General features: G+C 30.7%; 1 protein-coding gene across 4 annotated transcripts in view; it reads left to right on the forward strand.

The window, feature by feature from the left end:
* The first annotated feature begins 1,270 nt into the window (after positions 1-1,270).
* Positions 1,271-17,850, forward strand: part of LOC138942524 (inactive dipeptidyl peptidase 10-like) — a 37,545-nt gene continuing 20,965 nt past the window's right edge. For 2 of the 4 annotated variants that reach the window (XM_070312778.1, XM_070312781.1), the window contains exons 1-8: positions 1,272-1,541; positions 3,162-3,323; positions 4,131-4,283; positions 4,370-4,497; positions 4,664-4,878; positions 5,835-5,998; positions 6,182-6,285; positions 16,641-16,761. In XM_070312778.1, the coding sequence (XP_070168879.1) occupies positions 1,509-1,541; positions 3,162-3,323; positions 4,131-4,283; positions 4,370-4,497; positions 4,664-4,878; positions 5,835-5,998; positions 6,182-6,285; positions 16,641-16,761 (1,080 nt within the window). In that variant the 5' untranslated portion in view covers positions 1,272-1,508. Of the gene's footprint in view, positions 1,542-3,161; positions 3,324-4,130; positions 4,284-4,369; positions 4,498-4,663; positions 4,879-5,834; positions 5,999-6,181; positions 6,286-16,640; positions 16,762-17,850 lie in introns of all 4 variants that reach the window. The other 2 variants (XM_070312780.1, XM_070312779.1) reach the window with 2 other exon arrangements.

Below are 17,850 nucleotides of genomic sequence, written 5' to 3' on the forward strand. Positions count from 1 at the left end.
TGTATTTAACTATAATGAAACGTAATTATGTATTGTATTAACTATAGTAAAATAAAAAAGAAAATAACTTGTATTGTATATCTCATTTATGCTGTATAAAATAAAAATAAATAAATAAATTTATTTATATTTATGTGTAGAGAGATGAGAATAGAATGAATAAAAGTTGAGCATATAAAAGAATATAATAATGGGAATAAAAGAATACAATAATGAACGAGCAGAGAGAGAGAGAGAGAGAAAGAGAGAGAGAGAGAGAGAGAGAGAGAGAGAGAGAGAGAGAGAGAAATGCGAGTAAACGCGTAAGAGAATATGCGAGGAGCATGAAGCTAAGCGATACGTAGCGAGCGAGCGATTAGAAAGAGACAGAGCGTATGATCGAGAGAGAAAAGATACTGCAATAATGTTAGTGCGTATATGTATATTACTTTCCACGCATAAAAGAGACAAAGATAGTACAATTATGTCCATAGACATAGTATATCTAGACCAAGTCTTGAAGAGCCGAGGTGCACGTAGAAAAGGACACGTAGCATGACGAAAGAGAGCGCTATGCTCTGTGCGAGCGAGAGAGAACGCAAGGGGCACGAAACAGAATATATCCTTTTCTACGTACATCTTTACCCCCATTCCTTAAATAAAGGCAAGATTCGGTCTAGATATAACATGTCTATGATTATGTCTGTCCTTGTCATGTAAAATTGTAACTCTGTCTATCAAGACATCACGCAACTAATCTACTGCTGTTTTACTCTTGAGCTTCCATCTCGCACATACACATATGCACGAAAGTGTTGCATCGTAAAATGATAAAATGTCAAGTGCGGGGTTTACTGATTAGTGCAGATTACAAATTTTTTATATTAAGTAAATGTGACGGCAGAAGCCGATAACAAAACTGTAATTTTTTAATCTTTTTTCACTTTTCATATAAAATCATAAACTCCGCACTCCGTTATTATATATATTTTAATTATGGGAAAGGATTTGTTGTTATCTATAATCAACAAAAATATTTTGCATTTCAACTAATATTCGTATTTTGTCGGTAAAACAGATGACCTATGCATCCCCTTAAAAGAAAAAGTTTAAGATAAAAATACTCTTTCTTTCTGTATCCTTTTTCTTTGCCTTTTTCTATTTTTCTTTTTCCTTTTATCATCATTCTCTCTCGACTTCTTTTCTTATCATCCTTTCTTTCTCCCTCTCTCTTTTCTACCTCTTTCCCTTTCCGTATAGCGCAGCATCCATTATCGAATGCGCAGACTCTACGTCTGCAACATCTTTCGGAAGGGATGATCTCTCTTGCTCAGTATTGAAAATTCGTACGCAAGTGATTCATAGCTATCAAACGTGATCTTACTGTAGATTCAAACTAGTGAATGAGTGAGTGAATTGCAATTGCTGAGATTATTAATAACATCGAATGGGATAAACGTGAAGGACCGCGTCGTTTCGCATCTGCTCAGGTCGAGAGAAAGTCGCGGAACGTTCGATTCGCACCACCGATGGCAGATCACGATAACGTTTACGACGACGAGGTAATTAATTAAATCATCTAAATTTTGCCATCATACGTTGCACAATGTTTTTCAATGTAATTTCTTTTTTGATTTCTGTTAATTTTATATAAATAAATATATTTATTTCTTATCCTCCTCGATTTTTATATACGACTATGAGAAGCAGATTTTCTTGAAAAAAATGTAGACAAAAAGCGATTGTATCCATTCATTTCTCAACTTATTTTTTTTTAAGTTAATATTATTAGCTAATCCTAATGGATTCTAATTAAAAATGACAAATGCATCTTTGCAGCAACAAGTATTATCAATATACGATAAGAAAAATAGAAGATTTAATTTCCATAAATAGATATTCAGCAAGAAAAGTTTTTTTCAAAAAAATATATAGCAGCAGTTGTTATTATTTTATGTACTATTATTATATCATAATATCATGATTTCACTATAAATTATTTGCAAATATTATGTTATTATTCTCATAATAACATGATCTTTTAATTCATACACATATATAATGTGTATAATACATATTTATAAAATAATTCAGGAAGAGTAATGCTTAATCAAAACGTTTAATTATCAGAGTAACTTTCCCTTAAAGAGATTATATATTTTATTAAGTTATTCTACACATTATGAATTAAATAGAGAAATATTGATTTCAATCAATATAGATAAATGTAACCGTTCGATACAATTTTAGATTGCTATTTAACAGCTATTTAACAATTTTATATACTGTTGAAAAGATGATTTTGATAAATTCGACCTATAGTGCATAATTTGACAAATTTCTACACATGGAAAATTAGACTCGTCAAAATTAAACTTATTACTGAAAAACCCCACTTTCTCAAGAGCATGATATATTATATATTGATACGCGTTCATCTCTTAACTCGTTGACGCACAGCGCAGTACATCGCTTCTCTCTCTATCGATTTTAGCTACAGCAACTGACTAGATTCTATAGCTTTTGCTATGCAACACAGGACTCCTGTAATTGGCTCTTTTATCAATACGCCATTAGTGTCATGATATTAGTGATCTTTAACAATTTTTTTATGTATTTAAACCGAAAAAAATGTTATGGATATTTATAGAGACGGTTATACCCGCGAGTTCCGTCCTCGTCGGCACTATTACTCTCTCTCTCCCCTCCCCCTCTCTGTCACTCCATTAAATTATTCTGTCGATGATCTAATACTTATATCCTAGTCCATCTTATTACTTGCTTTTATTTCCCAGCTAACGCAAACCAAGATGTCGTAAAAAAAATATAAAAAAACCGTCTAAATTTTTCAAATATTCATGTTTATGTTCTTAATATTATTTAAATATATTATATGATATTTATATATTTTAGATTAAATTGTACAATTCTTTCTTTGTGTTATAGAGAGTGTATGTATTATATATATATATAAGGAGAAATATATTTCGCACTTTAAATTAAGATCATTAATATTTTAATCTTGGCATTATCGAGTGGAAATTTACATTTTTTTTAACTATCATGTTAATGGCGGGTATTTTCGATATTACAATTGCGGAAAGAAATTTAGAGATACATAATATGCACAGCATAATAATCTAATTGTTTGACATTAGCGTTAGTAAAAACCTTTGTGATAGGAGCTAGTTTCAGCCAATCCAAATCAAAGGAATTGGCGTGGGATTTTAATAGCGTTACTCGTGATCGTCGCGGTCCTAGCCCTTATTGTTACATCAGTCGCTTTGCTTACACCTCCCGATGATGGCCCCAGAGTACGAGGGACGCGGTTACATCTCTCCGAGGTGAGTAACGAACAATTTGTATTAAATCAACATCCGTAATTAAAAATAATTACGAGAAAATGTGAGAAAATACAGAGTCAAAAAATTTTCTGTAATTTTTGTATAAGATATAAAATAATATTTCTCTTTGTTTAAAAGAAATATTTTCAGCATTTTACGATTTATATATATGAGAAATATATTTTGGCTTAAATTTAACGTATATCGCATGTCACAAACGGTTCACACAAATTTTTGTGTTAATTTAATATAATATGGATATATTAAATAATGACATTAATATCTTGTTAATATTTTAATACAAAATGAATACAAACTTTAGTAATTAAATCATAGTAAAATAAATTGTGTGTAAAATCAACATATTTTTAATAATAAAATTAACTTAGAAAAATGTTATTGACTTGTAATCACTCTTACTTCTATCATGGAATAAAGTCAACATTCTTTTTCCGTAAATTTTAACAAATAAATTCTGTCACTAATGATACGGAATATATCTATTGTGTAAAACTAAAAAGATGTGCACATTGTATTAATTGTATACTTTTTTAATTGTTTTAATAATTTAACATTTGAGTTTAATTAACACAACAGCAATATGTTAAATTAACATATGAATGTGTTCAATATTTAACATGAAAATTTTAATCGGCATATTTTTTAACAAGAAAACATAAATTTTCCAACAGTATATAATTTTTAAATTAATCCTGAAAATATCTCTTTTTGCACAAATCATCATGTCTTCTAAAAATAAAAATAGAATAAATGGGATTGATTCAAAGATGCCCTTTTGCCTCTTAGGTGCTTTCTGGAGAATTGTCTCCTTTATTATTTAATGGATCTTGGGCGAGTAATCGCTATATATGCTACCGAGATATTTGGGGTGGCATCTCTTTGTTAAATGTTTCGGATCCAAACATCATATCGCGCAGTTTAATGCCAAATGAAACATTAGTAAGTATTTACCTAAGAATGCCATCAATTGCGCTATTTTTAGTTTAGTTGTCAAGTGATAAATATTCATAACTTTTCTTGTACAGAGACGACTGAATCCAGTAAAATTTTCCTTATCGCCGGATCGTCAATATTTGCTCCTTGCTCAAAACGTGAAGAAACTGTTTCGTTATTCGTATCTAGCACAGTACGTCATTTATGACGTCAAGACACGGTCAGTGTAATTTTTATACACGGATAACACATTGATTATTTATAATACAATATTATTTAATGTTTCAATAATAATCCTCCTTTAATGCATCGCTAATTAAATTAAGTCTTTTTAAATTAAACGACGTATATGATGTTTAGAAATTTCTACAAATGATTTTTTATAGAGAATGCATAGTGTTAACTCCTCATCCTGAAAAAGATGTTCACCCGTATCTTCTACTAGCGCAATGGACTCCGCTCAATGGACACGGGCTCGTCATGGTACAGGATTACGATATTTATTACAGAACAAGTCCTATGAGTAACATAGGATATCGAGTAACAAACACTGCGGTACCTGGTATATTGTCTAACGGCGTACCAGATTGGCTATACGAAGGTAAGACACACGATATCAGATAATAAGACTTTTATTCTATCAAGTTTTTATATATGTGCAATTTGAAGACAATAAGTAATAAGAGAAAAAGAAAAAGAGAAATTAAATTAAATAAAAAAAGGAAAGAGTACAATTTCGAAATTAGGAAAATATGTATAAACTATTGGAAAATTTGTGTTTCTTGTTAAAAAATATGATAATTAAAATTTTTGTATTAAATATTTAATACATTTATGTGTTAATTTAATATATTTCTGTTGTATTAATTGAACTCAAATGTTAAATTATTAATACATCTGAAAAAAGTGTACAATTAACACAATGTGCATATATTTTTAGTTTTACATACAATAGATATGTTCCATATTATTAGTCACAGGATTTGTCTGTTAAAATTTACGGAAAAAGAATGTTGACTTTATTCCATGATAGAAGTAAGAGTGATTACAAGTCAATAACATTTTTCTAAGTTAATTTTATTATTAAAAATATGTTGATTTTACACAAAATTTATTTTAAATTATTATGCAGTTTGCATTCATTTTGTATTGAAACATTAACATAGCATTGTTATCATTTAACATATCCATATTATTAGCGTTTTCGAGTGAAGCAAGGTTTGATTGCTCTGAGAATGATTAAACCCAAATTTCCATGAACATATGTTCGACCGAAAATGAGTTTTGAAATTGATTACTATAAATAAGTATATCCCTAATAACCTAAGACAGTGTTTATAACATTAATCGTTCTCAGAACGAAATTTATTTTACACGAAAATGCTATATGTTAAATTAATACAAAAATTTGTATGGACTGTTTAGGATATGTGAGATATATTAAACTTAAGCCAAATTTCTCAACAGATAGAGAGAGAGAGAGAGAGAGAGAGAAAGTGTTTGATTTTTAAAATAAATAAAGATAATAACAATATATTACTTTAATGGTATTTACAGAAGAGATATTACATAGCGGAGAGGCAATCTGGATGTCGCCAGATGGTCATATGATGCTTTATGCCTCATTTAATGATTCTCTCGTAGAAGAAATGCACATTTCATGGTTTGGAGAGGGAAATAAGGCCCTATATCCTGACATACGATCATTACGGTATCCTAAGGTATGCGGTAAATTAGATAGAGAAATTATTATAATATTTTAATAAAATCAGATTTTTTTATACTGCTTTTATTAATAAAATAAGATAAAAAAAGAGAAAGAATTAGATTTAATCACTCTCAGAGCATTCAAATCTTGCTAACCACTCGAAAACGCTATCTTTTAGTATTGTTTTATTTTCTAGCCTGGAACGCCGAATCCTTCAGTACGACTGTATGTTGCTGATCTAGTTGACCCAAAAAATATTCGCACAAAAGTAGTGAAACCGCCATTTATCATCGAGCATATGTAAGTTTATTTATCTATCTTAGAATATATAAATATTAAGTGAGGAAACTAACAAATAAGAGCTAAAGTGCAGTTATTGCTGCGCAAACTTTTTGTTGTTAGATTTTGTTCGGGAGTCGACCTCGACGAGATCTCCCGAAATTGAGAGAGATGTTTAGACTTAAGCGAGAAGCAATATGTAGCGCGAATCCGTGGATTCGCTGGAGGAATATGAGTTAAAGAAATTACTCACGTGAGCGTAGGTTTTAAAGAACGTTTATTCGAAAATCCGGGGAGCAAGCGACGACACGTATCCTACGTTTAAGATCGAAAATCTTCTTAATGTCCATCTCTGACCTGCCTTTCTCCGCGTTTCGGAAATCTTGAAGGTTCTCTTGCTAAAAGACCTCGCGAAAACGGAAATCTTGAGCGCGAACGCAGGATGGGTTTTAGCGCGAGGCAGAAGACAAACGCGATGCGGTGAATGATTAAAAGCTCTCGGTCTCCCCACTTATACAATGATACACTAGCTTAACAATAAAGAGTTCAAGAATTATCGGAAACACTAAAGAATTGACCGCCGCGAGAAAATGAAAAGCGGTCGAATGCGAGACACTTCATAATGAGCGTGAGACGAGTAAGCCTACTGCGTGCACGACACGAGCGAGAATTAGCAGAAACCCGCGGTCGGTCGATTTGTTGTCAAGGTTTTTCATTATAAGAATAACGCAATTACCCACCGAGCGGGTGACCGCGACGTTGTTTGTTCTCGCTCGTGTTTTGTTTTTCGAAGTAATCGTTTGAATATAATGGCGATGCTCGCTGGTGATCTTTAGACACGAAATTTAATGTTTCAATTTTGAACATATTTCAATGACAAGCATGCATTAAAAATGTACATTTTGGACCATTTTTTGGTCAATCTTCAGCACTGATAACAAAATATAAAAATCAATTTTATATTAAAAACTTTAATCTACACAATACTGGTACAATCTAAATTCCAAATTGAAATCAAAAAGTGACAAATGATACTAAGAAACGACTCACCAAAACCTGAATAGAGTCCGTGCAAGCCGGCCAACAATGTTTGCACGTCACCCCTGATCGGGTTTAATAACATCCGCAGTTCTAAGGTTGGCCAATCACAGTCATTCCATTCTTCAGAGGAATAGCTATAATTGGCCAGTTTTACTTAACTACAGACGTTATTAAACCCCATTAAGGGTGCCGTGTAACAGAGCTCAATATTTCTGTTACGTGCATATCCATCAGTGGTCCACTCCGCATTAACGTAATGATGAAATGACACAATGATATTGATGTTGTGAGGTTGAAATAATAATGAGCCTTTTACGCCAAAGAGATAATATATATTTGAGAGAATAGTACAGACGTAACATATAACACACACACACACACATACATACACACGCGCGCGCGCACAAGTTACTACGTGCAGTTGTAAACCGTTAGAAGAAAGAAGGATCATTAACAATTAAGAAAGGAAAGAAAGTGCTGCTATTCCCGGGGACACGTATGCCATCTATGACCAATCAAAAACGAGCAGAACAGCATCACGCATAGGCATGAAGTACGAAAAGTGTCTATTCTCAACAGATATAATCTCAAAACTGGCCATCACAGCCACTCCAGAAGAATAATTGCGATTGGCCAAATACAAAATCACGAATGCGATCATAGACATAAATATAGACTGCGCATATTTTATCTATTAGCAATTCGGGCGCCGAGATTAGAAAAAGAATGCAATTTCTCGGAAGTATATTTATCTCTTTTTAACTAGCGAAAATTTATTTTTATCTAATTAATCCTATAGTAACCATAGTCTTATGTTTGAGAGAGAAAAGTCATCTGAGACGTTGCGTTTTTTTTTTAATTTTAGCACAACATTTGTTTGATACGCACAGTCTATATTTCCTGTCTATGGATGCAATCGATTTCTTTTTTTTTCTTCTTTTTTTATTTTAGGCAAGTTCTTCAGTATTAGCACAAATATGTGATATAAGTCACATATCACTTTGCAGGTTTAGGCCATTCCTTTGTCACTTAATGTACATTTCGAAAATGAGCTTTTCACCGAGCAAAATTTTATTGTCTAAAATTTCGACTTCATCTCTTGTCAATCAAATTTATGATTGATCTCGAATCTGTGATTCGCTATGATCGAGATCAGTGATGTATTTCTACGGATATGATTTTGATGTTTGGAAAAAGAGTTGTTGCGTGAATCCTTAGAGCCGTTCTACAATAAGTCGTATGTCATTAGTCGTAAGCAAATTGACCAACCACAATTATTATTCCGAGAATATTCATTTTTGTGATTAGTCAATTTGCTTACGATTAACGACATATTGCAGAACGGGTCTTAAAGATTGAGTCTTTTTGTATCTTGAAACTACGAAGTTTATCAAGGCCAATATATGATAATCTTATATTAAGATTGCAAAGTATTTATTTAAATAATTTGAAAAGATTGGGATATAAGGGTATCGTAAAGAATGAATGTGGTTCCTCCGGTTGATCAGTCTTTCTGGTCACAGTTCTCGTTTGATTTTTTGCGAATAAGAGTTTTAAATGTTCGCAAATCGCATTAAAAATGTAAGCCAGGGAAGAATATGTTGTCTAGGAAGATGTCGATTATCAATCCCAAATTTTTCTGAAATCTCGGGTATGATAGATATAAAAAGGATCTGGTTCATCAAGCCAATGATTATTCTTCTCTTATCGCTTCGTGGATGATTAGATTTAAAATTCAAGTATCTCTCAGAGAAGGATTTATGATATCAGTCGAACTCTATTAAATTATTATTTACAATTATTGCGACGTCCAGAAAATTGAGTTTGTTGTCCATTCCTTCCTCCATACTAAACTATAGAGTCCTATATAATCAGAGAAGCAACATCGTTACCCCCTCCATGCTTCTCACGGTCGCTATGTTGGTCCCACAGCTGTCCATGTGTAATTTAAAATGTCTTAAAAATGTCTCATATTCAAAATGTTTTTTTTTTTTTTTTAGAAAATAACATTACAAATATACTTTTTTCTCATTTATGGTACGCCGGTTGCGATTAGTTTGCACATAGGATTCACTACGTGCAAACTAACCGTCAACATAGGACGCGTTCACTTAACGACCGCAACGCTCGCGAGCACTATCTGTCTTTGTTTAACTTTCGGTGAACAACAAAGATGAAATGATACGTGAGCATTGCGGTCGGTAAATGGAACGAGCCCGTAGCGGTCAGCCAATCAGCAAGCGGAACGCCATTGTCGCTTCTCTGATTATATAGGACTCTAGTAAACTATACTCTTGAATGAAATAAGTTGAGGATAGTTAAGACTTCTGTAAACATAGAAGAAAAAATTGCCAAAGCTATATCATCCACATACATATAATAAAAAGGTAAATTGAAAGGAATGTATCTAATGACTTGGTTTTCTAACAATAAATCCTATAAAGTGATATCCACAAACATGGGAAACAGCGGAGAGCCCGCCAAGGGATCCTCGAACATTTGTTGATATAGTCTTTCGTTAAAAGTGAAATATGTTTTAAGTACAAAACGAACTGTCATAAGAAATTTATCTCGAGAGATGAATTACATATGATATGATTACATTTTTCTTTTATACATCTCTTTTATATATCTTAAACACCATCTCTCCAAAACACTATCTAAATCTAAATCTAATGGAATATTCGTAAAAAGAGAGACGACATCCACAACGATAGCAGTTTAAATTAGTCATCTACGTATCTGCCTGACAGTTTTTGAGCTAATTTGGAGCTATTGGAGAACTTGCCCAAAATTTAAAAAAAAGAAAAAAAATTGATTGAATCCCGTAATTTTGGACCTGACCAGTCGCAACTATTCCTCTGGAGTGATTGTGAATGACGAGTATTGGGATTATATCATTGCGCCATTTCATTGTTTGTTAGTGCGGAGTGAAACACCGATGGATACGCATGTAACAATGACGTTGACAATCGGCTTGCAAAGACTCTACTCGGGTTTTGGTGAGTCGTTCCTCAATTTCATTTGCCATTTGTCAATTTCAATTTGGGATTTAGATTGTAGCAATCAATATTGGCATGCAAGTTAAAGTTTTTGATAAATCGATTTTTTTATATTTTATCAATGCTGAAAATGAACCAAAAAACGGTCCAAAACGTACATTTTTAATGCATATTGATCACTAAAATCTAACAACAAAAAGTTTACGCACCAAAAACAGTGTTTTGCTCTTATTTACCAGTTTCCCCACTTAGTATTGTTAGTACTCTAAGCCTACTGCTGTATTGTTGGAATAAATAATATTTATTCCAAGACAGATAAGACATGCAGTTTTGTCAATTACTTTTAGTGCATCTTATGGTTGCGCAAAATTATAAATTATATGTTAAATGTATCGGTTTAGGAAGATGTTATTAAAAATTTATACTAAATACAGAAAATTAATGTTAACACTAATTAATTATACATATATATAAATATGATCAAATTAAATTCTCTCAATTTTGAGTGCTAAATTAAATACGAATAATCTGAAGAAAATATTTGTTAAATGACAAACATTTGACTTTAATTTTATTTAATTATAATATAGATAAAAACAATACAGTAAGATATATATACAATCCCATTAAAAATGGGATTGTATACAGAATGTCTGATAATAATTGCCCCACCCGTAATATGCAAATAGAGCGGGTTAAACTAAATAGGAAAGTTCTCTACCATTTTACGATTTTCGGAATAATGTTATTGAGAAATTAATTAAAAAATATCGGCGAATGTACAAGTATTAGCGCGAGTTTAGCGCGCTACGACAAAGGACGGCCCACGCGGCATTATAGCCGCATTGAGTCGTGTTACGAAGCGAAGGAAGAGCGAGATGAACGGATAGCGATGTTTATATACGAGCGTCGCGGAACACTGTATTCTCGTATAAAAAATTCCACAAAAAAACTTCACAAAGATAAAAAAGAATACGCCAAGTATATAAAAAAATCCCAATTTGTACGTAAAAGAAGTTTAATATTTACACTTAAAAAATAACTTTACAAAAAATTTTTCCTTGAAAAATAATTTTCATAAAAAATAAAAAAATAAAAAATGATTTTTCTCTAAAAAATAACTCTAAAAGATAAAAACCTTTAAAAAATCAAAAATCAAAACTAAATATGAAATCAAGTTAACTAGCCAAGTACATAGAAACAGTTCAGTTTGTAATTTGAAATAATATTTGTTTGATAAAATCAGTCTTGCATTTATAGAAATATTATAGATTTTCTCGAGAAAATTAAAATGCACTTCATTTTTATAGAATTACGTTATTATGTCCCCCCCCCCCAAATAAATATGTAATATATAAAATAGCACAATTATATTGCGGATTTTATTACAAATGGTATAACATAAAATTACTTAACTCTTAATGCAATAACGTCGATCACATCGATCACCAATTTCGAGTTTAATAGTGCCCCGTGCCAAACTGATCGAGTTGTTTTGAAATTAATCATAAGCTTTACCAGATAGGCCTGTAACGAAAAGGATTAAAATTAAAGTGACATAGAAAAACTTGGCGTGCCCGAGTCGCATTATAAGTCATTTATTTTTATTAATAAATTTTATTGATAAAGATTTCTGATAATTAACATATTGATAATGGTTTCTGATAATCTTTTGGAAATTTTTATTTCAGATCGGGCACGCCAAGCATTTGTATGTCACTTTAATTTTATTCCTTTTCGTTACAGGCCTATCTGGTAAAGCTTATGATTAATTTTAAAACAATTCGATCAGTTTGACACGAGGCACTTTTAAACTCAAAATTGGTGATCGATGTGATCGACGTTATTGCATTAAGAGTTAAGTATTGTAGTTTTATGATGTACCATTTGTAATAAAATCCGCAATATAATTGTCATATATATCATATATAATATTTATTTAGGGAGAACATAATAACGTAATTCTATAAAAATAAAGTGCATTTTAATTTTTTCGAGAAAATCTATATTTCTATAAATGCAAGACTGATTTTATCAAACAAATATTATTTCAAATTACAAACTGAACTGCTTCTATGTACTTGGCTAGTTAACTTGATTTCATATTTAGTTTTGATTTTTGATTTTTTAAAGGTTTTTATCTTTTAGTTATTTTTTAGAGGAAAATCATTTTTCAGTTTTTTATTTTTTATAAAAATTATTTTTTAAGGAAAAATTTTTTTTAAGATTATTTTTTAAGGGTAAATATTAAACTTTTTTTACGTACAAGTTGGGATTTTTTTATATACTTGGCATATTTTTTTTTACCTTTGTGAGGTTTTTTGTGAGATCTCATTGGTTTTTGTAAAAATTTAAAATTTGAATTTTTTCCTGCAAAATATAAAGTACTACATTATGTAGTATTTATATGGATGCGATTTTTTTAAAATTTATTCAATAGAAAGGAAATTGTTTTTTAAAAGGAATTATATAAACAGTATATATTTACAAAGCTTATACCATATTGAATATAAGTATTGAATACAAGATTATAAATAATCTTAAATATCAATCACTTATCTATCTTATTTTTATAAATAATTTTAATACAGAAATTAAACTGTATACAAACCGTATAATCAATAATAATAATATAACAATATAAGTGAATAAATATCAAAATATAGAAAGCAATAGGAAGGAAATTGTTTTTATTACGAAGATGGATTTGTTTCTTATTCATATGTACATTTAATATGAATATGGCACAAGTCTATTTTATTGAATAAACGCATACATATTAATAGTATATAATTCCTTCTAAAATGTATTCTAATAAATGGTATAACCAAAAAAGATCAAATATTTTTTGTATTTATTGATTTATTAAATATGTTTATATATCGCGGAATAGTGCAACACAAGAAGAAAAGTAATAAAGTGGTTAATAAAGTCACTAAGAAAATCGCAGAATAGTGCAAGAAAGAGAAGTGATTTCTTCTAATCAATACCATATTAAGCAAAGTTGATTATATTAGCAAAACTGAGCGAATGTTTACACGAGGTATCTGTCTGTGCATTGTCAATTAACATGTTTGTCATAAATACATTGTTGAAAAATGATTATGGAAGATTTCGGCTGACCATGTTTCCGAAAACGATAAGTTAATAATTATACTCGCGAACGCGCATTCGTATATAATGTTTATTTAATTTTACATAAATGTAATTAATGCATAATTAATATTTTTTGTTAACATAAATATGGCTAAGCAATGAGTTTATGTTAATATCAAAATAAATCTTGTGAGAATTCTACCAAAAATATCATAAAAACAACAGCATTAAATACACATTTTTAATTGGCATAAAAAATAATGAAATGATAAAATCATATCGAAGCGCTTCTATAATCTACAAAGATTTTATGGATCTGAAATTATTCGTAACATTTAGTTTTGGAAATGTATGAATCTTTACTTAGATTTTATATATAAATGTAATCAATGGGTAATTAATATTTTTAGGTCATTTACAAATAGCTAAGCAATGAGTTGCATGTTATATTAAATAACAAAACAAATTTTATGGGAATTTTATCAAAAATATTACATAGAAAGTTGAACTGAAAGTGTCAGAATTAGAGCCCGAAATAGAAATGTTGAGCATTAGTCAAGGAAAGGAAATAAGGTAATAATTTTGTTTATAAATTATATAATAAAGATTATTTATTTTCTTAGACTAAATTCTCTAGGGACAAGATTTATTGTTAATCTATTTAACTTTTTTTGACATAATGGTTGAACTTATTTTTTAAAACAATAATAAACGTGGAAATTGATGGTTTATTCGGATAGAGCTGCCTTTTGCAATATGATGTTATCGGAGAGCATTAGAATATCTGTCATTGACAAAAAGTAGTTCAAATTTGAATCAAAATGAGGAAGAAGAATTGATTAGTGATACTAAATTGCAGATTTTATTAGAGGATCGTATAAAAATTTATAATAATTTGGCAGCTGCGTTGATTAAAAGCCTATGATGCAGCTTTGGAAAATTTGAAACATGTTTCGAGGTGTCAATTACAAGATGTTAGAACACTATTTATTGTTAGTACTAGGAAAAATATTGCAAAAATTCTAATCTTTTTATTCACAATATTTAATCTTTTTTAAAATAAGTTTTATATATTCTTGATTTACATATTCTTGATTTACAGAAAATTCAAAATGTATATATATATATATATATATATATTATATATTGTGCATATTGAAGGAACAATATTGAGACATAAAGGGGAATATGTAAATGCTTATGCAATTTTTTTCTGTTTCTCTCTCTCCACTGAATCCAAAAATAACATCCAGAAATGAAGATATTTACTACAGAATTAATGACTTTAAAAGATAAAATTGTTAAAGACGCAGAAAAAGAAAAGCATCTATTTTTACTTAATTACTTACTTTTATCATTTGCTTTTATATCTTTTGATGGATTTCTAATATCTTCAACTACACCTAACATTTTGCGATATAGGTGCTTATCTTTTTCTACATATTTATCAATTTTATCATTTAAGGTCATTAATTCTGTAATAAATATCTTCATTCCTGGATGTAATTTTTGAATTCAGTGGAGAAAGAAGAAGAGATTGTATAAGCTTTTGCATATTCCCCTTTGTGTCTCAATATTGTTCCTACAATACGTACAATATATATATATATATATATACACACATATTTGCATTGTTCTTATGATACGTATAATATGTATACATTCATATTTGAATTTTCTACATATAAAATATAAATCAAGAATATATAAAACTCATTTAAAAAGATTAAAGATAGTAAATAAAAATACAGATTAGGATTTTTGCAATACCCCAGTCAGCCAGGTCTGTTCTAACAGATATTGCCAAGTGCTTGCTACAAATTATTGTCAGCAAAAAGGCTACAAATTTGGTACAAGAGTTGTTATTACCGATTAAGCTGGCAGATTGCCGGCAAGAATCAAGCAATGCTTGCTAACATAACTACACAGCAAATTGGCGGCAGAAACCGAGCAAAGCTTGCTGACATGACTGACATCAGATTGTCGGCAAAAACTGAGCAGGATCTAGAGTGCGCAATCTGATGGCAAATTGGCAGCAAAAACCGAACAAAATCTGCAGCTTATTACAAAGTATTATAAAATAGTTCAGTCGCTTGTCGCTATGCGGCGCGTTATTCATTATTTATACCCGTATTCAAATTCTTGTCATGAGTGTATATAAAGCCTACAAAATGCTAATAATATTATAATATATATATTTCTATCAGTTCAATTTTTGACACAATTCTTATACAGGAAATTGTTCGATTTTCACTTATTCAAACAATTTCTGTCCAAAAAGATCTTTAATTTTATAAATTAAGTTATTTGAATTTACCTATATGTTTTAACATATTAATATATGATTTTATATAATGTCTAATTATCTAATGGTCATTTCATGACCATAACTTATCATCATTTTGTTACTTAGGGTTAAGGCTTTAAATCTATTTAAATATATACTTTTATATGAATGGCCAAAAGCTGCAGAATTTGTTCGGTTTTTGCTGACAATCTGCTATCAGATTGTCTTGCGCAGATCTTGCTCGATTTTTGCCATCAATTTGACGTCAAATCATGTCAAGCTTTGCTCGGTTTTTGCCGTCAATTTGCTGTCAGGTTATGTCAACAAGCTTTGTCACCAAAACACAAGCTTAATGCGGACACAGATGGCACTGGATTTGTTACCAAGTTTTGAGCGAATTTGATGCCAATTTGGCAACAATTTGTTATCAAATTGCTTACTGGGTTAGAATTGATTGCATCAATCTTATTCAAACTGATCGCAATCGAAAGCTTGCACCCACATTGTATAAGAAAAGTGCCGTCAGATTTTTGATTACGGCTTTAGTTCCTGAGGTATTTTAATCGAAAGTTTCTTAAGAGTAAAAACTCCGGATAAGCTACTTGGTAGCGTCGCGGCCCCTGTACACAGGTAAATCATTGACAAGCTAGAACGAATTTTTTAATATACTTGGCGTCGCGACGCTGCCGCGTCGCTTGATAAAAAATATTATTCATGGCGTGACCTAACCACAATGCCGCGTAGGCCGTCCTTTCTCGCAGCACGCTTATACTCACGCGCATTAGCCGATCTTTTTTAATTAATTTCTCAATAATCATTGCAAAAGTTGTAAAACGGTAGAGGACTTTTCTACTCTGTTTAACCCGCTCTACCTGCACATTACGAATGGGGCGATTATTATAAGACATTCTGTATATGTCCTACTATATCTAAATTATCTTTCCTGTCAGGGATCATTATTTCACGACTGCTTCCTGGGTATCTCTGACAGAAGTCTGTATAACGTGGTTGACGCGTGCCCAGAATCTTTCATTGGTGACTATCTGTAAAAGTCCAATGTGGCATTGTCAGGTTCGTAAGTACTATCTTCTTTCGCTTATATAGCATATATCTAAATAAATAAAAGTATCCATACGAATACTAGAATGATTTTCGATATCATTTTTGATCAAAACAATTATAATCACAAGTCACGAATGATATTTATGTAATCTATGTGAGAGAGAGAGGGGGTGGAGAAGGAGAGAGAGGGAGAGAGAGGGAGAGAGGGGGAGAAAGGGGAAGAAAGAGAAGAGAAGAGAGAAGAAGGGAGAGGGATGAGGAGGGGAGAGGGGGAGAAAGAGGAAGGAAAGAGAGAGAGAGAGAGAGAGTATTATCTATATAAACATATATTATATAGAATCATTTTATATTATACATACGTATACAGATGCACAATGCGCAAATGTGTCTTAATTACGACACAATGAGCACATAAAATTAATATATGATATGGACACTTTACATACTAGCAATGAAAACATATCGTTACCATATGCATAATAAAATTTAAATATTTTTCTAAATATATGTATGTATAATATAATTTAATAATATAATTATAAAAAGGACTTATTTTTATATTTCATTGCTATCTCGCTTTCTTTTTTATACATAAAAATAAAAATTGTAATTAACATCAACGGATATTACTTTCCATGTTTGTAATAAAGCTCATGACGCGTTTCTTTAATAAAAATTTCTTGTACATTATTTTTTTTTAAATTATCTTTTCTTCTTTTGTTTCGTTTTTCTTGTGTGTATATATATATATATACATATACAGGGTGGGGCATTTATATTGAGACACCTAAATATCTAAAAAATAAAGCAAGATAGAAAGAAATGTTTCAGACAAAGGTTGTTCGATTGTAAGGGGATTATAAGATGGTGCCATTAGTTTGACCTTGGGTGGAGGCACTTCGAAGATTTCAATGTCAATCTTGTTTTTTAAATGGAAACACCCCAATTTTTTTACATAAATCGATTTCTTGCAATATTCTGCATAAAAAGTTATAGGAGTATGATAGCCAAAAGTTTAATAGTTTACGAGATATTTTATACTTTATTTTATTACTTTACTTCGATATAATTTTACATAAATTATGAAATATCTCATAA

The sequence above is a fragment of the Polyergus mexicanus genome, unplaced genomic scaffold, assembly GCF_030449975.1.
Source record: "Polyergus mexicanus isolate NDT 795.1 unplaced genomic scaffold, iyPolMexi1.0 SCAF_23, whole genome shotgun sequence".
Classification (NCBI taxonomy): Eukaryota; Metazoa; Arthropoda; class Insecta; order Hymenoptera; family Formicidae; genus Polyergus; species Polyergus mexicanus.